Genomic DNA, 23,216 nt, shown 5'->3' on the forward strand with positions numbered 1-23,216 from the left:
TTATTATTTGGAGGTCTCATCCGTCTTTTAACGTTTCTCTGTTTTTCTTTTTCACTTGTCATACTCTCCTTGTTTCTTCCTGTCGCTCACTCCACTCTTAACGTCTCTCGTGTCTATATCAACTTTTCTCTCTTCCGTCTCCTCCTCCTCCTCATTTTGTAATTTCTTTTTCTTCATCTGTGCCTCATAGATATCACTCCCATCGCTCCGTCTCCTACGCCAATATCAAACTCACTTGTTCGTGGGTTGTTTCTTTCTTTTAATTTCTCAAGAGCCTCGTTTTTTTTACTGTTTCACTCGTTCTTAGTCCCTCCTCCCCCTCCTCCCTCTTTTGTTCACGCATAACTCTTTATTCTCTGGTTCAATTGAACTTCGACCGCTCATCAAGGTAGGCTACAACGAACAAAGTACAGCTATTGAAAAAATAGTATTATTCATAATTTGTGGATTTTCTTATTGGATAGCACAGTTTTCAGAAATAAACATAAATGCGACTGGATTGACATGCTTGGGACGTTTCTTGCTTGATGACAGGAAATCGTAACCCGGGACAGGTGTCTGTGTTTTGGTGATGCTAAACCATTTCACAGGTAACTTTCGTTTCGTTCTCGGACAACTTCTCAAATCATGTTTCTCAGCTACACTGTACTTTGGACAAGGCCGAGGGCAAACCCCTTAACACTGGGGCCCGACGTCCTTTCCAGCTGCTTGTCCCAGTGGAAAGTGTATTGGCTCCCTAAGGCTTACTTTGGATTCTTTTTCCTGAGATGGGCAGTGTTGTGGAATCCTCGTCAGCAATGTTAACATGGCCTAGCATGTTGGCTATATTCAGAATTATGTAGCGTGGAGGACAAAATCAGGCAGCAGGGTTCATTCTGATGGAACCAGTAGGTGGATTAGCACGTTGGAGTATTACTTAGAGGGGGTTGAAGGTTTTTCTTAAAAGGGGCACATGTGAGTGAATCTCAGCAGTAACAGAAAGCTCCACTTTTTTCTGGGTGAAAAATAAAATATTCCTTTTATAAAGATAGAAAATATTAAATTCAATATGCAATTTTTAGATACCTAAACATGTTGGTTTTCCTGCAGTATTCAGCATTTTTTAAATATTTTTCTTTTTTTAAACTATGCTTAGCAAATGAGAATTGGTCAAACCAATAAAAAAGGCACCCAAATTATACAGGCGAGACCTATTGGCTTTGCCTATGCTTGTTTTAGATAGACAGACAGACAGGTAGACAGAAAGAGACAGACAGACAGATAGATAATCTCCATGGTGAAGGTGAGGTAGGGAAGTACATACCGAAGGACAGACTGACAAGAAAGTGATGAGGAGGAAGGAGATCCTGTTCCAAATATACTGACAGAGGATTTCAAGGAAAAGTAGTGTCAACCGGTTTGGCTGATTATACTCTGAAGACCACTACCGCTTCCACAGACATGTTTAATTGTCTAATATTGTCAGTTTGGAAACATTTTCAATTCTAGTTATTCACAACTGAATCATTGCTGTTACCCATTTCTATGATGTTGCTAAAAAGGATTGGCAAAGACAATAAGTCTGGCTTGTTTTACGCTTTGTGAAGGGTCTGGATAGAGTAACAAAAAAGTCAGAGCAGCATCCAAACACTGGTACGGAGGCATGGTGAGCAAAGCACATGCTTTTAGTTCATACATTTTAAACCACACCTTTGAAAACATAGGCAACACCTGAAAAAGATTACCTTTTATGCTTCTTTGGTCATTGCCCTTCTACAGACACTCCCTTTTTTCAACAGGCTTGTTTCTTATCTCTCTCCTCTCCATAAACAAGTTACTTACCTTTGGTAAAACTCATAGAAGTGCTCCACCACACTGTTAGATGGAGCCATGAGACTGTTGACCTATTTCCGCCTAAGATGTAACGGAGTGCAGCCGCATAGAAGACCTCCTTCCATGCCAATGTCAGTTCTTTCTTGAACTTTTCTGTACCCCCAGCACAAAAACAGCTGGATGAACCTCTAACCAGGGCTAATTTCTTTTGACACAGAACTTAGAACCCAACTCCTCCCTGCTTGTTGCAGAACGACTTGGAGGTGGTATTGTCCGTGAGTACCTGCCTGGGCTGGTCTTTCCTTGATGGATGGCACGAAGGCCTTCAACACCAGGCAGATGGCCGGCAACTCCACAGAGTTATGCAAATCTGGGTTTCTGTGAAATACTAGAGTTCGCTGATCTCCACCGCTCCGAGATGACCTCCCCGGCCCATAAGCGAAACATCTGTCATATTCGTCATCTCTGGGTGAGGAAGAGGGATGGGGTTTCACTGATCAGGCTGCAGCCGAGCAGCCACTACTGCAGTTTGTATGCAGTTTCCTCTAAAACCTGTATAGCATCCAACAGGTTTCCTTGGTGTTAGGCCCACTGAGACTTTAGATCCCATTACAGAGTTCACATATAGTATCTGGTAAAGTGGACAAATGGGTTGCACGAGCCCAGTAGACCAAAAAGCCTCGCAGCTGCTCCCACCAAGATCCAGGACCGCGGCTGAAACAGTGGGATCGCCACTGAGTGTCCTGGAGAAAAGGTGCAGCACTGCACCGCATACTGATGAAATGTGCTAAAAAGAAGTCTATGTGATGGGAGTCAGGTGTGGCTTTGGCTCGTTGATCGAGAACCCCAAAAATGTCAAAATTTTGCGGTCATCTGGAGATAGTCTAGGACTGTGTCAAGCCCACCTTCAGTTTATCACTGAGGTAGGGAAAAACTAGTATCCCCCAACCTCTGATGAAGGGCAGCTCTCACTTTTTTGAACACCCGTGAGGCGCTGGTGAGGTTGATGGAGAGCACAGCATAATGGAAATGCTTGTGGCCGACTGTGGACCACAGGTAACATCTGTGGACTTTAGGACAGGCTCCATAGTATGCATCTAGCAGGTCTAACACTACTATCCCGGCGCCTAGAACCAGGGCAGTCAGAATATGGACCATTGGGAGCATTCTGAACAGGTTCTTCCGTAAGAAGGCATTCAGATACTAAAAATCTAGAACAGGATGAAGTCCCCCATCCTTCTTCAGCATAAGGAAGCAGGAGTCCCAATAGAGGTGAATGTTGTGGTTTTCTATTTTTGTGCATCGTTAAAAACATGTTCTATGTATTTTCAATCATGATTTTTCATCTGTAGACTGAACTAACACAATTGCGTTTGAAATGAACTTCATAGGATGCATAAAAGTGTATTTATTAACGTGTTTGAGTTAGGCCACATTTCTGTAAAACAACGCCATCTTGAACATGAAGGAAACCACCTGTCACTCACTCATGCTTTCTCCTTTGTACTCCCCTTCCCATGCTCACATCCTCTCCCCACAGGCTCCGCAACACACAGCAAGCTGAAGCTATAACAGTTTATTTCCACTGTTGACAATATTCTGCTCATTGTGAACATTCAGCGGTGCAGATGTAATATTGTTACATGTAGCTATGTTTTCCGTTTCCTCACAGGACCCATTCATTCGAAGAAAGTCTTACGGTTAAATGTTTCACATTCGTTCGAACATCTCCAGATGACATTTCTATAGAGGGTGTTGAATAATTAATCAAGAAATGGGACAGTGCATGTGTGTTCAGGTAATGACGTTTATTGTTCTTGTGTTACGATTTCCTCACACCATGATGAATCTACAGAACTGTTCATTTTCTGTGCAAGAGTGGTGAATAAAATCCATTGGGAACAGACAGGTTATTAAATCCTTCATGACATTTACTAATACCACTTATTCAGAATTTTGTAATACAAGCCTTTAAATATTGATTGATGTACAAATCCGTTATTGAGTGGGTTCTATCCATTTCGGTCTGACTCGGTTTCTTAATGAATTACATTACTCTGGTAATTCGAAGCGTTGGGAGGTGGCTTAACATGGGAACACGTTGCCTAATGATATTGGGGATTAACACAATCTCCAATCAAGTAAACAGTGGGTCAACCTATTAAGGTAAATGTTGGGGTGTTAACATTTAGGGATAGCATTTTTCTTCCACAAAAACTCATCCCCACCTCAGAGGTCAGCAGTTCCTCGATGGCCCCTTTGGACAGAAGAACTCTGATGTGGGCAGAAGCTGCGATGGGAAAGCCATGATGGACGTTCTAGAGGACCCATTTGCTCAGATGTGATAAACTGTCACCATGAGAGAAAATGTCGATCCCACCCCCCGCCCCCACCCCACCAGGTGACTGCGTGCTGCTAAAGGCAAACTAATACTGCAGGGGAAGGGGGACTTGGAATATTGGTGCCCTGGTGACCTGCATGTTGCAGATTATTCACGAAAAAGGTACATCAAAAGTCATGTCCACGAGGGATGCAAAAAGCCTGTGGCTCTCACTTAGGCATGGTAAAAAAGTACAACACTGGTGCCATCTTCTCGCCCCAAGCAGTCGGTAGCACTCAGGCCAGCCCAACCTACATATTTTGCTACACCCTGACCATCCTGAATGGTCTGAGTTAAAGAGGTCCTAGACTCTACTGCCAGCACAATACCGCTGGCAATGTCCCAGTGGGCATACTTACGACAGCCTAGAAGGCAACTCGCATCAACTAGTCTCAACGATATGATGGCTGAGGTTAACATTTGTTTCCAAAGACCCCAATTTGTTTCGACTCTGTCAAGGGTGGATCATGGGGAATTAATTAGGATTCCCCTTGCTGGTGGAATCTTGGACCACAAAACGGTCAGGTGTAGGATCCTGCGTAAAATAAAATCAGGGCTGCCAGGCGCTGGTCTAAGCGGTACAAAAGGGGGTGGTGATGGACAGAGCATCTGAACCAATCCAACACTCACACCCAGTCAACAGATCTGGGTTTAATCCATCACTGTTCTTTAGCCCATGGCGCTGGTCTAAGGCATCTGACCAACCTGTCTGTTCATTGAAGGGCAAATTCAAGATTAAGCTTAAGTGACCAAAAGGGTGTGGAGTAGAGCTTAAACTGTAGTAAGGGCTAAAAAGAAGATAGTCCAGCGTGATACATTTCCGTAAGAATATTTTTTTTAACCTCAACAGAAGGAAAGTTGTCAATCCACAACCTCAGCAGCACCTTTGATAACTAACGCAAAGGAAGAACTCTCTTCCGTAGGCAGCGCAACAGGGGAAATAAATGCTAAATTAGGGGAAGGATCAAGCCCACTGGCCTCCTGTAAATTTATATTGTGAGGGTATGCCACTGTGTGCATAATCTGCCACAAAGATCTGACTGATGCAGCTGGGTTTTGAACTCTTGGAGTGCACTAAGACCTGCTAACCAGATCTCAGTCCCAGTGCTCAGACCCTTAAGTGTATGTTTGATTGGCTTATTCCCAACTGGCATAAGTTAGCTTACCTATAAGTCACTAGAATATGGTACCAGGTGCTTGTACGTTAAAGTGTCCCTTGTGCATTCCAGCACTTATTGCTCCATCGCGAGCGCACCTAAGTGAAACGTTTCTCCTAGCCTGCCACTGCAGACTGGTAGAGCAGGTTTAAACCGCTAACTTGACTATGCCATTTGAACTAATGACATAGTCCCGACCATCTTTTGTAATATATGTAAGTCCCCCCAAAAGCAGGCCCGCTCAGCCCCAAGGCAGGGTGCTTTATATTAAAAAGTAGGATATATATTGATATTTGCCATCATAATAAAAACAATATTGTCATTTTTACTGTGGAAAGGAAAGTAGGCCCATTGTTAAGCACAGGGTTACATGCTGACAACCCAGCTGTGTTACTTCTGAATGGGACTACCAAAGTTGGTACTTAAAGGTATCAAAAGAATTGCTACATTAAACCTGACTTGATGCTCAAGTCAAATTTTATTTTTATGCAAAAGACACTTGTGAAGAAAGCTGTCATGCCACTTTGTTGCCCTAGATTTCCAGTGGCCATTAGCAGATGCTGCCCACAATACAGCCTTCTGCCCATCTGGGGAGAGGTGTGAACGACTCCCAAGAAAGGACAAAATAGAGGCCTGCCATTGGAAGTGGTATACCCTCTACTAGGCAGGAAGCCACATAGGCTGTTAGCCCAAATGGTGAGCTTAACCCCTTCACTGGGGGGGGCGGGGGTGGGGTTGAGGCGCGCGAGCTGAGCTTGTCACGGCCGCATCCGTTTTTGGAACGTTCAGCACAGCGGGGAAATTAGCCCCGCGTGCGAACGTACCAACAGCTTTAACGAGCTGAGCTCGTCATGAGTACAGCTCAACTGCACTCCATGACGAGCTCAGCTCGTCACCAGCATGGATGAGGTTAAAAGAGGAAGCCACTTTTGAAGGGAAAATGATGCACACATGTGACAAGCTACTTTTTTGTTCTGGTAGACAAGTTGGCATCATGGACAGAGCGGGGGAAACAGTTGGCAAACTAGTTTGACCAAGGGCATGTAGTCCCCAACAAGTCACACCTCTAGGGTTAACTACCAAGCGCCACACACCAAGAGAAGAGTTATGCTGTCTTGGCAGTGGGAAGAATACTGCATTCTAAGTTAGCTAAGGCCAGACTTTTCAAGAAGTAATCATAGGGAGAGGAACTAGTAGCCCTTTGGCCAGTAGATACCTCATCTCCAAAGGGCAATGTTTGGGCATAAAAAAAGTGTCACCCTGTTTCCAAGACCTCAGATCACAACTGCACTGGAGAGAGGACAGGACTGCCCTGCTGTTCCTTGGACCCAGCAAAGAGAGGCTGCACCATAGACTGCGGCGTCTGCTGATCCTTGGGCTAGTAAAGAGAAGACTATGCCTGTGGTGCTCTACTGAAGGAAAGTTGACCACAATCCTCAGACAGAAGAGTTGAACTCCGAGAATCCGTAGGCCCACTTAATTTACAGCCTCAAGACCACAAAAGCTAAAGAAGCCGGCTTGGCTATTTGGTAGCTACAATCCCTTGATCGCCACTTACCACTATAGCGTAGCCAAGACACAAAGTGCTAAGGCTCAAAAAATGCACTCAAGTCTCCAGGACCTGGGAGAGTCATGGAAATGCAGTTTGGTTGCTCAAGTCGGACTCTAGCCTCCTTAAAAGGAAACCTCTGGTTTCGCCAGCAGACCAGTGGCACCTAGACTTCGAGGGCCACAGTCACCCAACCGCCTTAGTCGACGGAGGAGTGGCCTCAATAAGGCCACCCCCCGACCGGATTAACACCAACATCATCATTCAGGATTTTCAGCATCATGTATTTCTATCATCAGGGCCAAGCCCACTGATGTCTACAGTGGCTTGCCTTTAAAGCCAGCAACTGGACTGAAGACAGCTTTTAATGAAAGGTAACTATCCTTCTAAACCGTACTGGCTCCGATAACTTGCACCCTGTCAGAGTTGGTACTACAAAGCACTCCAGAGTAGCCAAATACAACTTTACAAACCTTTTCTAAAGAATTAAAACTAACCAAAGTTGTGGCCAATCCTTGTTTGCATTGTGTGTGAAAAGCTGTGATTTACGATGTGCTTATAATTTATATCTCTGGAACCCTCAGTGAATATTGTTCACATTAGTGTCTAAAAATTCATTAAAATGATACCCATTTTTTTCAATTGTATCACGTTTTCTTTGTAACATGTGTCTTTCTTAGTCAATTGTTTTGATACTTCTAAATCCTGTGCACTTGTTAGTTTGATAAAGCCCAACTCGAAGTCACAGCTACTCAGGGTTGGGCTTAGATTTTAAAAACGAGCCAGACTGGACCCAAGAAGGGTTTGCAGATGTATTACATGGTGAGGTCGCACAGCCACACCATTCAATAAGCCACATTTCCTCACACATATGTAGACTGTCATCATCATAATGGGTAGGTAAGTCATCCTCATTGTCTCTATTGTCATGTCGAAGTGGTGGCGCACTTTGATCAGAGTCAGAACTGAAAAGCTGGTGAAGCAACAGAGGAGGCCTTTATGGTAGCAGAAGTGTTTTTTATTAATCAGACAAAATACGAACATAGACTGAGATTGAATTTAAAATGTTGTTTTGTCACGGGGAACAAATCTTCAGCATAATAGGGTGAGAAGAAAACTCTGTCAATCATGTTTGGAAATGCTAAGTATTTAGAACAGTAAGGGGCTGGACATGATTATGTACAGATCTGCAGCCAATTTTGAGTCTGTACCCTTGTTTATGAGATTTGAACTTCTTCCACATTGGAAAGGTAGGCAAATGTAAGGAAGTGCAGGCAATATTTAATGATGACTTTTGGATCAACCCCAAAAAATAGAGTACGGAGCCTTCTGGAGACCCAGTTATTTTTATTAACTAATGTCCATTGCAAGCCTCCCTGGATAACCAAGATGGTAAAAATGAATTGTTCAAAAACCACATCATCCTGGACTTCTGTAAATGAAGCATCTGGACTTCAGCAAAATCACCCTCGTCCTCTTACAGTGTAGCATCCTTGCCAAAGATTACATTAACACCCTCAAAATGCTCATCCATCACAACCTTTTTTCGTCTGTCAACTTGGTGGTCTGCCTCACTCCCACTCGAGCCCTTACATTGAACCAGGTTCATTGAAGCCACATGTTGGGAGAGTGAAGGTCGTTTTTTAAGCCCAAAAAAGAAATGGTAAAAGTGAGTGATATTGTCAAACGGTACCTGTCAATATATACATGATCCTGTCATAGGGCTCTCCCAGAATACTAGCATTGCACTTCGCTACTAGAGACTCACAAGAAAGTCTGTGCATCCAGACTTCGAACTTAGGAGGGTCATTGGTCTTAAACAAATTCTAATATCATCTAGGTGGGAGGGGACACTAGCTAAACACCAACAAAATTCATATTTTCCCAACAGTTTCTAATTGAAGGAGTTACTCTTCTGCCATTATCATTCTCCATCATCTACCTCCTCTCTTTCATTAATAACTGTGTTGTTAGAAATTGGATTTTTGGTAGGCTAAGGCGGGAGCCAAAGCCACACAAAAACCACCAGTCTAGTCAGGGTAAGGGAGTCACACTTCCCAAATAATCCCTGCTCACCAACCTTGGTGGTTTGGCATGGGCAGCCAGTCTCATCTTAGAGGCAGTGTGTAAAGCATTAGCGTATAACCAACAGTAATACAGTGTAAGCACTACGAAAGGACACCACACCAGTTTATAAAAATATCCAATATTTTTATATACTTAAGGCAAGACCAAAAACGATAAAAATCCACAATTATCACAATACGCTTTAAAAAACAATTCCTTGATGTCGATAGCTCCATCCGGGTCTATCACAGCGTTGTGAGCAAACAAATTCAACAGTTCTGGCGGGTCGCGGGGTCGCGGGCCAGCTACGGTGTCTGGAAGACCCGCAGACAGTACCTGTGAGAAATGCAGGGTATTAAGGCCCTTGAAGTCACTCGTGTTGCAAGTTGAGCTCCTTTCTGATGGAATCAGGAGCGCTGGAGTCAGCAGGCGCCGGGTGCTGCGGCGCAAAGTGCCGCATTGCGGCGTGCGTTGCCCTCAGGTCGCGGTGCGAGCAGCAGCTCGGTGACGGCATCAGATGGCGTCGTGGGTGAGGCCAGGCTCGCTGTGCGAGTTGAAGGCGGTGCTCGTTGCTGAAGCGCTGTCTGTTGACGAACTGGAGTCGATAGCACGAAGGCTGCGGTGCGTGATGAGGGCAGTACTTCGTGTGACTTACAAGCAGTGCCCTAGAACCATGGTGCAAGCAGCGGTGTGGATTTCAGCATGGAGAGGCGACGTCAGGGAGGCCAAGGCATCCTCGTGAAGCAAAGCGGTGTGGAGTGCGATGCCCACAGGTTGCTGTGTGAGAAGCGGCTCGGTGGCGGCGTCAATAGGCATCGTCGGTGAGACCAAGGTTGCCGGCGGCGTTGCCCTCTGCAGTGCCAAAGTTTTGGCGTGAAGTGAGGCGGTGCAGAGTGCGGTGCCCACAGGTCACAGTGCGAGCAGCGGCTCGGTGGCAGCGTCAACAGGCATCGTCGGTGAGACCAAGGGTGCGGTGCGGCATTGCAGCGGTGCTCTCTGCGGTGCCAAAGGTTTGGCATGAAGCGAGGCGGTGCGGAGTGTGGTGCCCACAGGTCTCGGTGCAAGCAGCAGCTGTGTGGCAGCGTCAACAGGCATTGTCGGTGAGACCATGGTTGCAGTGCGGTGTTGTGGCGGTGCCTTCAGGACACGGAGCCAGCAGCGGCGTTGTAGACGTCGTCAAGTTGATTTTCCTCCGTTTGCAGCACGCAACACACAGTCTTCAGTGCTGCGGGCAGAAGAGCTTGAAGTCTTTCTTGTTCCTGAGACTTCGTGAACAGGGGGCAAGCTCTACCTCAAGCCCTTGGAGAGACTCACAAATCAGGTTGCAGAAAGTCCAGCCTAGGCCTTTCACTGCCGAAGACAGAGGCAGCCACTGCGGTCAGCCCAGCAAAGCACCCAGCAAAGCAGTCGTTCCTTTTCGCAGCTTCTCCGGCTCTTCTTCTTGGCAGTCTTCTTGTTCCAGATGAGTTCTAAAGTTCAGGGGTCTGGTCCCCAGTATTTGTACACAAAAATCCTTTGATCTGTCAGGAAGAGGGTGTCTTTGCCCAGCCAGAACCAGTTCAGCCTTCTCTTGAGTGATTTCCTAGCAGGAGGTGGAGACAGCATTGTCAGAGGCAGACCAGATCCTTTGAGGTGCAAGGAATCTCCTCCCTATTCCCCCATCACAGCCCAGGTCTATTCTGCCCTTTCCTGATCTACCTAGAATATCTGGAGCACCTCCGGCTCCCCAGCATTCTGTCAACCAAAACCCAGACAGGCAATCCACATTCCAGCAGAGGCACACGGGATGACTGAGCAAGAAAATACATACTTTCTAAAAGTGGTATTTTCAAACACAGAATTTAAAAATCACCTCCACTAAAAGATGCATCTTTAGATTCTGGGTTTATAAGCTGTCATACACAAACCTCCCATTCTCTCCTTTGGGGAAACGGTAGCCTTGCAATAGTGAAAAACGAAATTGGCTGTAATTCACTATCGGGACATGCCACACACACACCCAGGCATGCCCCACCTTTCACATACACTGTACCCTGCCCACAGGGGTACCTTGGGCCTACCTTAGGGGTGCCTGACATGTAAGAAAACGGAAGGTTAGGGACTGGCCAGTGTGTGCACGGGCCAAGTCGACATGACAGTTACAAACTGCGTGCAGACTCTGCAAAGGCAGGTCTGAGGTACCTTTTTAGGGCTACTCGCATGCGTGGCACAATCAGTGCTGCAGGCCCACTAGTAGCATTTGACTTACAGGCCCTATCACACTCAGTGCACTTTACTAGGGACTAACAAGTACATTAAATATCCAATCATGGAAACACCAATCCATAACACAATTTACACAGAGAGCACATGCACTTTAGCACTGATTAGTAATGGTAGAGTGCCCAGAGTCCTAAAACCAACACAAACCAGTCAGGAAAAAATAGGAGGAAAAAGCAACAAGTTTGGGGATAACCCTGCAAAAAGGGCCATTTCCAACATGTGTCCAGTTCAACGAGCAGCATAAACTGCAGCCTGAGTTCGGTGAACGCATCCGCAGGTGGCACAGTTCAGTGCAGAGGAGCAGTCCACCGCCTGTGATAGCACAGACTAATTGACAATGACCTAAAATATTCAGCAAATACTGGCGGCGGCCATCTGCTTTTGCTGGGTTCCTCACAAATAAGCACACATAGAAAATTTAAAGTGAGAAAGACAACTGGACCAGAAAACAGCTGACCACCAGACTGGTGAGCAGTGAAGCAGCCAGAACAGGAGAGAGAGACAGAGGCAGCAGGATTGCAGCAACAGAGAAAATGTAGCGGTGGTGTCTGGTGCGCCCAATGAAGTTGAAAGATAGGCAGGTTGGCGAGGTAGTAACAGCCTGGCCAGGCAGGCTTTCCTGAGAAAAATTGGGGAGGCAGTGTGACTGAGGTAATGATGCTTAAACAAGTCAGATACAGCCAGAGACAGTCCCAGAATGCCAGGCTGGAAAATAATGACATGGCTCAGGGATCTAAAATGTGAGAACTGGTTAGGAGCAGGGGCCCCTCAACCAGACTAAAATATAATAGGAGCTGAGTGGGGCCCTAGATGTGCCAGGGTACCAGACTCTAGGGGCCTGGAAAACAATCAGTTAAAGAGCAGCAAAGAAATGGGCCTCATGATGGACCTAGCTGGTGAAATAGCACAGAGGGAGGGTATTGGTTGGAAATGAAAAGCACACAAGGGGTGGGAAGTGAAAATTCAGGAAGGCAGCCACTCCGCTCTATATGGCTGCTACACCTACACCATATAGGTTCACAGGTGTGAGAACATCAATCTCTGGCTTAGCTGAAATGGCCAGCTTAAATACCAACAATGTTCTGTAGAATGCTGCTCAGTTGCAAGAGTGAGAAATTGCATTGATGGAGGCTGTGGCGGGTGGGGGGGGGGGGGGGGAGCGGACTGCATGAGGCGACAACCACTGTAAGAGGGCATTGATACCTAGACACTGCTGCTATGGAAATGCAGTCATGCTGCATCTTCATCTCCTTGGGGGGGGAAAGGGTCAGAAGAGTTCTGAGAAAGGAAGTGACAGTTTAGCATCCATGGACTAGAAAATCTGGCCTTACAAGGGTGGTCCCAGTAGACAGATATACCTAAGAAATTCCCAGAGGATAGCCAAAGCCTAGACAAAAGAATAGCCTATACATTCATGAAGACTGGCTGCTGCCCCAGAATTCAAGCAGTCCAGTGTAGTTTGGTTGCAACCGTTATGGACAAAATTTGCAGAGGGTTAAAGACAGCAAGTTTACACACAATAACAAAAGCGAGGCAAGAAGGATCCCAAAATCAAACCTGTTTTAACATCTTCTAAACACCCCAGTGGCTGATGGTAAAACAGTCATGAAGAACTTCCTCAAAAAGATTTTTTAAAGGAAATCATTAGACACCATACAAAATATTACTCAAGCAGGTAATAAAAGACATCAAAAGTGGCATCTCTAAGCTGGGCAAGATACTACAAGCCCTTGAAGAAACCCGACATAAAAATAATGGGACAGGAATAATTCAAGGCAAGCATTCTATTCTTGGAAGAGCAGCACATACACCTCGAATATAAACAAGTCCCTAAAAAAGGATCCGAGAGAATAATGTGCACGTACCAGAAGTTCCAAAACAGGGTGGAAAGAAAGGACATTAAGAAATACCTTCAGGAGCTGTTGAGCACCCTTTTGAAATGAACTAACAGCTAACTAATTAGGATGCAGAAAGTGCACACAGGATAGTTTCTATGAATGCCAAGAGCATTAAACATCAAGGTATCCTATCCTTGGTCTAACATTTCAAAGAAAAGAAAAGCACAATGCACGGGTTACAAACAGGGATTTAATTTGTATTCCAAGGGATGTGAACTGCACATATTTTCCAGGACTACTCCCTGGTCATATTACAAAAGAGAATGCCATCTAAGCCATTAAATGAGTTTTTGCAGCATCGAAGGAAAAAATAAAGGTGGGACCAATCTTTACTGGCTCTTTTTACCTAGAAGGACAAGCAGTGAGCTACCAAGTTATTAGAAAAAGCATCCCAGATAGTAAGTGTTAAGCAAGCAGTTACCTCTGGAGAGAGTGTCTAACTCCTCGAGCGCTAGTGGAGGAACCTGAGCTTCCCACTGTACAACCAAGTCATCCAAATGCAGATTCATATCATTGAATGTTAACTACCTCAATAACGAAACTAAGCTTTGGGTGTGATCCAAATGCAGATTCATATCATGGAATGTTAACTACCTCAATAACGAAACTAAGCTTTGGGTGTGATCCAAATGCAGATTCATATCATGGAATGTTAACTACCTCAATAACGAAACTAAGCTTTGGGTGTGATCCAAATGCAGATTCATATCATGGAACGTTAACTACCTCAATAACGAAACTAAGCTTTGGGTGTGATCCAAATGCAGATTCATATCATGGAATGTTAACTACCTCAATAACGAAAATAAGCATTGGGTGTGATCCAACAGTTCAGAAATTCTCTACAATGCTCTCATTTTGTAAGCAAGTCTCCTTCGTCGGTCGCCATGGGTACTCAAGGGTTTTCCTTTATGAATTCAAAAAGGGAATCACATTGAGTGGTTATGCTACTTCAGAAATACATCTTACTAGCTCTCACAAGTGTGCACAATGGTAAACGGGGGCACTATGGCATAATCACTGAAAGAATGGCAGGGGGCATGGGTGCTGCTTAGCATTTATGCTCCACACCAATATTAGTACGCAACACTTTCCACAGTAGAGACTGATACTCTCTGACTAGGATGACCGTAGTGGGAATGGACTTTAATTCAGTCCTGGAACCATAAATTTATACCAGAGATCCTTCCACAACCTATAGGACTACAACACTTCCCAAGTGAGTCATCCTGATCAGCCAATGCAAAGGTCGGCCTATGAATCCTGTGGCGACAATGCACATACTATTTTTGCGTCCACTTTTCATATTGCCATGTAGATTACTTTTTCATACTGGCAGCACAGTTGTCTTGAGCACTCCCGAGATCAGACTGCTCACCAATGGAAAAAGGTTGTGCTCATCAGAGAATTGATAATAAAGGACAATGGTAGCTTATCGCCTGGTCATCTCTAGAGTCAGAAATACCCCAGATTACTCAAGGAAGAATTAGAATTTACTTTGTATTAAATCAATCCTCTGAATCCTCCAGGCCTCAATTATGGGAGGCTTCCAAAACTTTTATAGTGGGGAAAGAAATGTACTACATGGCTGGTAAAACCAAAGTCTATGAAAGAGACTGAATCACTCATAAACCTAACATATAACGGTGAGATTCTTCATCAATCAGAAACTGCAAGACTATCCCTAAACTAACCCCCATTACATACTACCAACCTTGCTAAGATGGAATCCAAACATAGACCATGCTCAGAGGAACATAAAGCAGCAAACTCCTTTACTGGTTTTGTTTGTCACTATATACAGATCAGAATAATATCCAAAATTTAAGCCTAATAATAACTTCTCTTGAAAGTTCTGAAACTTCTGCCAAATACTAGCAGCTACTCTGTACCAAAATTGAACCAATCATAATCGAGCGTGAAAAACCAGACAATAAATGCTTTTATAATTAACAAACACAGTGGAGAGGGCAGGCAGGCATTAAACCGGAGAATACCCGTAGAGGAAATAAAAAGCAAGAAGAGGAAAGCCTATTGGCAAAGCCCCAGACCCTAAAAGTCCCAATGGAATCCTTCAAGAGCAACTTCTCCTTTCTAATTCCATATTTATAGACAATGTACGAACAAGCACTGCAAAACAGCCTAATTCCACATGACTTGAGAGGCATCAACGCTAAAGTTATACTAATACCCGACAAACTCTTATGTGCATGCAGCTCATCCAGGCCCATACTCACTAATCCATATCAAGACCAAAATTCTTGCCTGCAGAATGGTAAAAATTATTGGATCAGTCATCAACTGCGACCAAAAGGTTTTCTTGCAAAAAACGTAGCACCCGCATTATATCAGATATTTACAGGGAGAAGCTACTGAGTGGGAGAAATACATAGAGTCTCTTTGCTAGTTGTGGGGGACTGAATACGCCTTTGACTTACTGAATTTGGGTTTTCTTCTTCAGGTCTTCAAAGAGATAAACTTCACTCTCTCCTTCTTACCTACAAAAAAATAATGTGCACTGGGCATTCTTTACCCTTCTCTTCTTTACCTTAATAATGGTACCTTTTGCTGAATAGTCCAGATAAGATGCTTAATCAAGGATTCTGACAGAGGGGGTCTTCTGAAAAATGGCTGTTTTTATGCACGGGCGACATGCTACAGTATTTACGATGAACCAAGCACACTTTGCCTAAATCAACAATGATTCTCTGATATATAGTGATGCTTCAGTCCTCAAAGTAAACTGCGAAAAGTGCATAAAAATTACAATAAGGAATAGCACCAAATAAGCATCCTTATTTGTGTCCCAATGTGTACAGCATGTGACAACTTTAAATACCTGGGTATGCGCGTTTGTTTGAACCTACACACATTCTGGGATCTAGTCACAGTCCCACTAATGCGTCGGGTCAAAAAATACCATAACCCAATGGGTTCTCGGCCAGTATGGTCTGAGCTTTCTAGCTACGCTACTTTAGGTGTTTACGAAGATCATTAAGTAACATTGAGGAGGGAGATATAAATTAAAGCACTTAATTCATCTTCACAACTATAGCTTGTGAACACAAGCATGTACAAAGGCTTAAAAAGGTGTAAACTGATAACGTGCTTACAACATTAATGTGCTCAGATACTTTCCATCTGAAGCCTATATTCGAGTTGGTTTTACTTAAAAGGACGCAGGCCCCCGCACCCACACTAGATGTCATACATTAACAGAATGGGCACTCAGCAGCAATAGGGTAGTGATAGGAGAGATCACCAAGAGTTATTTTTTTGTTATTATTATATGCGGAGTTATATGTGTTAGGCGGTCTACATGTAGGCTTCATCTGTAAACTATCCTTTTAATGGCATTGCCCAATGCAAAGGGTGGCTGCCTCTATGCCCATAATCTTTGCATATTAACTCCTGTACTTGCAGAAAACAAATGCCTCTAGGTGTGAACAGGTTCACATGCCGAAAATAGCAAAGAAATCATCTAAGATCCAAAGACTACAAGAAGATGCTTCTGAATAAGAACATACAAAAAAAAAAAAACACATAGAACAGAGTTGTATAATATTATGGAGGAATGCTAACAAAACATAGCTCTACAACTTGAAGCCAAATGATTGTTGAAAGGCAGCAGTTCATTCTTCAGAGCATAAACATAGAATACTTTCTCTGATCAAAAATAAGTTACCTATTTAAATCAGTCTTCTTGTACAAATCCAGAGAAGTGCTGAAGTATTTATGTTGAGAATCGAGACAGCTCAGGGAGGCTGCACAAGTTCCATGCTTCTGCCACTCGTGCTTCCTGTAACAATAAGGTAAAACTAACGTTTTACAGTTATAAAACACATTAAAAGGTAATTTAATATCATAGAAACATGAATCCCCAAATACTTAATTACCTTCTGTAAAAACAATCCAATTAGCTTCGCCATTTCACAAGCCAACACATTAAAAACAATGTAGTAAAATAAGCACACCACTCAGTACAATATTTATCCCAGCTGAATTATTTTTCCCACATAGTGAGATATTTAGGCAATCACATTACAAAATGGGACTCTTAAACAACCACACTTATTCTGCAACTTCCACTGAGGAGGTAAACTCATATTTTGCCGGTAACAGGAGTAATAACCATTCGCTTGGCAGCACCACACACTTGTTCACTTTTAAGCTTGTCCTTGATTATTAATACAGGGGCAGACTACATAAAACAATCTAAATCAGCATTAGTCAAGACTTTTGGAATTAAGCATTCTATTTATTTAATCCTAATGACACGGCCAGTGTTAACTTCACAGTGACTTGCAAATCATAGACCTTGCCATGTTCTTTAAGCTGTGATGATAATCTGCTTGATATTGTGATCAATGTAGAATGGATATCCATGCAAACAAATGGGAATGGGTACCATGGTATACTTGGTTAGTGGGATTAGTATGATTTCTGGGACTTTTTTATGAATTTCAGAATGGTCAGCAGTTATTTCAAAAAGACAAAATAAAAATCCCAATTGGTCTTTAAGCATACCTCCTCACCCCAAATCTTGAACTTCACCTTCACCAAACCGTTATACGTATACTATCATTTATCTTTTCCCAACCCTAACCCAAATTCTAACTTAAACATTTAGCTTTATCCTAACAATAACTAGCCTTAACCTTGTCCTTACCCGTTAACCAAAATTTGACCATTATCCTTAGTTTCATCAACACCCAGCCCTAATCTTGACTGCAGACTTTAACTCTAAAGTTAAACCATGAAGGGGAAGGGCTATCCCTATGGGTAGAAATAGGTCCGTGACACTGTACCTACATTGTGAAGTGACAAAGGGTAGGCATTAGAACACAATATGTATGGACACACTGTTCTGAAATACCATTTCAAGATAATAGATCACACAATTGGTGTTATCTTTTTTCATTCTTTTTTTTAGGGAGACTAGCTGAAATATTAGAAAGCCACTAAACCGTGTGATACATCAAACTGACTTTTAGGCTAGGTGAGTTTGTGTAAGGCAAACTGAATATGCTCATATGACTTTTGTTAGGGGGACTACACCGAGGTAGATCAACTTATTCCCAAGGGGTATCCACCAGGGCTTATCTTGTCTGATCTTTGCCATGGGACTCTTTCAGAGATAGTGTGTGAGAGAGCATTGAGGAGCAACAACACTTCAAAGAAGAGTACATTTGAAAGGGGACCCTTTTCAGCAAGGAATCCTACCTGGGTGTTGCCGGTTGCCGCCTAAAACGCCAACTGCTCTGCCGTCCAGCCTCCCCGTATCCCCGGAGGGATTGACCGCCCGCCGCTTCTCAACAACTTGCAGCACCCGCTTCGCGGCGTGAGGCGTGGGGTCGAGGCTGCGGGAGTGTTCGTGAGCCGGTGAAGGAGGAGGGAGCACTGCGTGTATACCGAGGGCGCGCGCTGCAGGGACTCTCAAGACCAGGAGTCCCTGCGCTGCACAGGTGTGCACGGCCGCGCCCCCAGCAAGACACGCCCCCCGGCTGCAACGCCCCTTTATGAACAACGGTCTACCGCTCAGCGGGACGCGAGCGGGACGCCGAGCGAAGCCCGAGCAAAGGGCGGGCAGTCTGTGGCAGTCAGGGGCTGACAGAGGCTGGGCTGGGCTACCACTCTTTCAATTTTCGCTCATCGTCCTAGATCTTGGAGTCTACCTGTGGGTCACGAGGCCAATATGTCAACCCGCTCTGGCAAAGCTTTGAGGGGCGGGGGAGAAAGTGCCACGGGGAGCACCATGATTGGCACAATGGACACATTTATCACTAGGGTAGCTGCTGTCATCGAAAAGGAGATCGCAATGACGGAACGTCGCCTCTCACAAGACTCCTTCCCCTCCAAACGCTCCTCCTTGGGAGCTGTTGCACATGCCCTGTCCCCAATTTCCACCTATCCTACCTCTCCCTTGCCCGTAATTCTGTCCGGAGAGCCACATATAGTAGCTATAGAGGCAGGTATTGATAGGATAGAAAGTTTGATAACTAATCCTCATCCCTCCAGCCCTAGCCCAGCTGCTGTAGAGCCCTGCCCTGTTCCATCTATAGCTTCCTCATCTGGTCATAAGTCCCAATCCTGTTCTGAGGTTCCTACACCAGGTCAAAAACCGTTGCCCCAGACACGAACGGGCCGGGTACACAAGAAAAGGAAGAGGGCCATTAGTATCCGGAAGGGAAGTTACTCCTCGCTTTATAAGCGTCCAAGGACACAGTCCCAAAAGGGTTTTACGCATTTAGAATCTGGTGGGCCTGAATCATCTGGGAGCTCTACCCCACTACTGCCTGCCGCCGAAACCCCACTGCCTCATTACCCGGTCCCGGCATTACTTATACCTTCAAACGAGGGTTCCTCCCTGGGGCCCCTCGACAAACAGGTTAAGTCTTTGCTGGTACCACTCATTGACCAAGTTAAGAGTCTGGGGGATAGGTTAGACAGATTTGAACAGACCACCCGAGACAATTTCTTCTCCCTGAAAACCCTGTTTAAACTGCAGCCAAGGCTCAGGGAGGATAATGCAGACGGGAACGTAGGGAAAAGGGATCTTGTGGGCCCATCACAGGGACACCAATCGGCACTGCCTGCTCAGGCCCAAGTGACTGGGAACGTTATAACATCAGCACCCCCACCTGGCGCTAAACAGGCAAAGCCGACTCCTACTACCCATGTCGTCCAGGTGCATGCTAGTCCCCCCACAGCAGTGAAAACACCCATGCCTAACCCTGCCCAAAAGAAGCAGCAAAAAGGAGGGGCCGGTCCTAATTTCAAACCCTCGACCGCTCCGCCCACCAAAGCTAGTGGAGTAGCCACGACTTTAAAAGCTAACCCGTCTACTTGTCCACCTAAAAACTCCACCCCAGCGGCCATTCCACAGGATCCGCAAGTGCCCCCCAGTTAACCTCCCCCCAGAGTGCCAACCTTATGTTGATGTCCTAATCAAGGTTCCCTCCCTGAAGGACACCCAGCAGGAAACCCACCAGGCACTGAAGAACAAGGTCATCCACTGGTTGCAAGCCAACAGACCCCTTCCATTGGGCGTGGATGGTCTGATTATTGGTGTACGCAGGGTGGGTTGGATTGGGCAGGGGAAAAAACCTTTTGAGGGGGATTGTGTGGTGGTCAACTTCCAAGACATAAGAGCTGCCCACTCAATATGCAGTCTAGGGCGAGCCGCGGCCGGTCCCGGAGTCGAAGCAGTGGATCTAACATTCTTCTACCCGCGGCCGGCTTCGAACCCCCTAGTTAACCATCCCGTGATCCCACCCCAAAATAATGCTTACGGTCAATGGCACCCAGCTACAACTGTAGCGCAGACGCATACAGTTTTGCCAATACCGAGCTGGGGCACTTGGGGCTGCTGACTCCGCGATTCCCCCGAGGAGGCTCGGGTGGTCCGGCGCTCCGACGCCCAGTTCACTCCTACTGTTAAAAATAATGTTCCCCTGACCATACCGGAAGAACAGGCTACCCTTGAGATCACAGGAGACCTAAGGGAGGTGAGGGTGCCACTTGGGCCCACAGTTGTTTGTTCTACCGTGGGTGTTTTGGATTTATCTGGTCCTGCCGAGACCGGTAGCATTGCGGCTGTGGCGGACCCACTTATTAGGGTTCTCAGCTGGAATGTTGCTGGCCTGGACAGGAAGTTGGCCCTGCCCGACTGGAACTCGCTTGTGGAGCAATACTCCATATGCCTGTTCCAGGAAACCTGGAGCAAGGAGCCCATACACAAGGCAGGATATTCTACCCACCACTCACCAGCTGTTCACTCAGAAACTGGCAGGGGTCGACCCTCGGGTGGCCTCCTCATCTGGGTGGCTTCTGCACTTAATTGCAGGGTGGAGGAGCATGACACTAAATGCCCGGACCTCCTCAACATCTCCCTGAAAAATTCCAAGGGACGTGTTATTATAAACATCTTTAACATCTATGCCCGAGGTATGAAGGGGGGTAGAGAATCTCCAACCATAGCCTGCCTGGAAGCTTCGCTTTGATCCTCACCACACAAGCACTGTACTTTGGTTGCGGGCGATCTCAACTGCACCTTTGAGCCCCTTAGCCCCGAGATAATACAAGACCAGGAGGAAAATGACACTAGGTGGGGGATACCAGCTTTAGAACTCAGCCCAATAAAAAAATGGACAGAAGTGGTACTCCAGATCAACTCCCCAACAATGGAGTTTGATCTGAGGGCCGCTAATGGCAGGACTGGTTCTGACAAAGCGGGAGCCCATACATACAACAGGCCTGGGCACACGTCAAGAATAGATTATTTTCTTCTTGACGTAAACCTATGGAGCATGGTAAAAGATATGGTGATTATACCCTCTGTCGAGAGTGATCACAACCTCCTCTCGCTTACACTGTCCCATAGGTGGCTAACTGGCACAGGGAGCGGATCCGCTTGTACCCCCGCCCCGGATATGTCATCGGTCTCCAACTGCAGGCGACGGCTAAAGTGGGCTAAGCTGTCGCTCTCAGTGGAGAAAACTTCCACCATAAGGCAGCTTCTAGCGGCAGCTTTAGAAAATCTTGACTCTCCTGAGGATGGGTTGCTGGAGGTGACTGCTAGGTTCTGTAGCCTAACCGAGGCCATCAGTGACCTTTTTGTTGTCCCAGCTAGTGCCAACAGGAGGAAACTCTGCCCATGGGCTAGGCAAGGCTGGTTTAATCGTAAGTGCAGGGAGGCGAAGACACTGCTCGTTGAAGCAGTTAAATCCAAATCACATACTAGGACCAGGGAGGCAAGAAGGCTTTATTCTCTCTGCCAAAAAAATGCAAAGAAGGAGTGGGAGGACAATTACTGGCAGGACCTCTTGGCTGCTAGTCGAGGGAGGGACGCCAAAGGGTTTTGGGACCTGGTGGGCAGTAGGAACCGTCCTGATGGTACACTGAGGACCTGTACCATTACTGCCCAGGCGTGGTTTAACCACTTTAAGACACTCTATTCCACCGTTGAAGGCTCACTTAATGATCCTTTTATCCTTCCGCCATATACCCTGGATAGAGACATGGATCTGTTTTCCGCACGGGAGGTCATGAACTTGATTAAAACTCTGACGCCTTTAAAAGCTGCTGGCCCGGATGGGTTGCCAGGGGACCTTCTTCGAGCCTATCCAAGCGAATGGGGGGTACTGATTTCGGCCCTTCTTAATGCCATTATTGAGGGAGGTTCTGTGCCTGATTCCTGGAAAGGGGCAGAGGTAGTCCCAATTTTTAAAAAGGGTTGCCGGGATCTACCAGGGAACTACAGGTGGCCGCCGCTTCTCGGTCAACACAGGAAACAAATGGAATGCACTCCCTCTGAGCCTCAGAGCAGAACCCAACCTCCTTCGGTTCAGGAAAGCCCTCAAAACCCTACTTTTCCCCTAAACCTTCATTTCTCCCGACCACTCCCCTCTGCGAGCAAAAGGTTCAGCGCTGGGATACCCACTGGGTGACTACGCGCTCTATAAAACCATAAAATAAAATAAATAAATAAATAAATAAAATACAGGCCTATAAGCCTCATAGACTCGACGCAGAAGGTGGCGGGGAAAGCAATTTTGGGGAGGATCCTCCAATGGGTGGATGACAACCACATACTGTCTGATATGCAAGCTGGGTTTCGCTCAGGCACAGGAACCATCAAACAAGTGTTTAGGCTCCTGTTACTTTACTGGAAGGTGGTGGAGCTAGGCAAAGGCAGTCTTTACTTGGCCTTTATAGATCTGAAGACTGCCTTTGACCTGGTTCCTAGGGAGGAACTCTGGAGGGTGTTATATGGTCTAGGGATGCCCCCTTACATCTTAAACCTCCTCATTAAATTGCATAATGCCAACTATGCCCAGGTCAGATGGGGGCTGAATGGGGAAAAGACCGACAAGATCAGGGTCGTGAGGGGTGTCCGGCAGGGCTGTGTTCTAGCCCCCACCCTATTCTCCCTCTATGTAAACGGGGTGGTAGAGCACCTGCTTGGTGAGCCAGCAGACGCCCCCACACTGGTAGGCGTAAAAATTCCAACATTGCTGTTCGCCGATGACACCCTTCTCATTTCGAAAACTCCCCAAGGCCTCCAGAAGCTCCTGAACCGCTTCCAGGAT

At 45.8% G+C, this 23,216-nt stretch overlaps 1 protein-coding gene across 1 annotated transcript in view; it reads right to left on the bottom strand.

Moving 5' to 3' along the window:
* RNASET2 (ribonuclease T2) overlaps window positions 1-23,216 on the bottom strand; it is a 207,144-nt gene that overhangs the window by 56,907 nt on the left and 127,021 nt on the right. The window contains exon 7 of the mRNA XM_086927241.1: window positions 16,811-16,924. Within this exon, the coding sequence (XP_086783367.1) occupies window positions 16,811-16,924 (114 nt within the window). The remainder of the gene's footprint in view (window positions 1-16,810; window positions 16,925-23,216) is intronic.

Source organism: Lissotriton vulgaris, chromosome 6, assembly GCF_964263255.1.
Source record: "Lissotriton vulgaris chromosome 6, aLisVul1.2, whole genome shotgun sequence".
Classification (NCBI taxonomy): Eukaryota; Metazoa; Chordata; class Amphibia; order Caudata; family Salamandridae; genus Lissotriton; species Lissotriton vulgaris.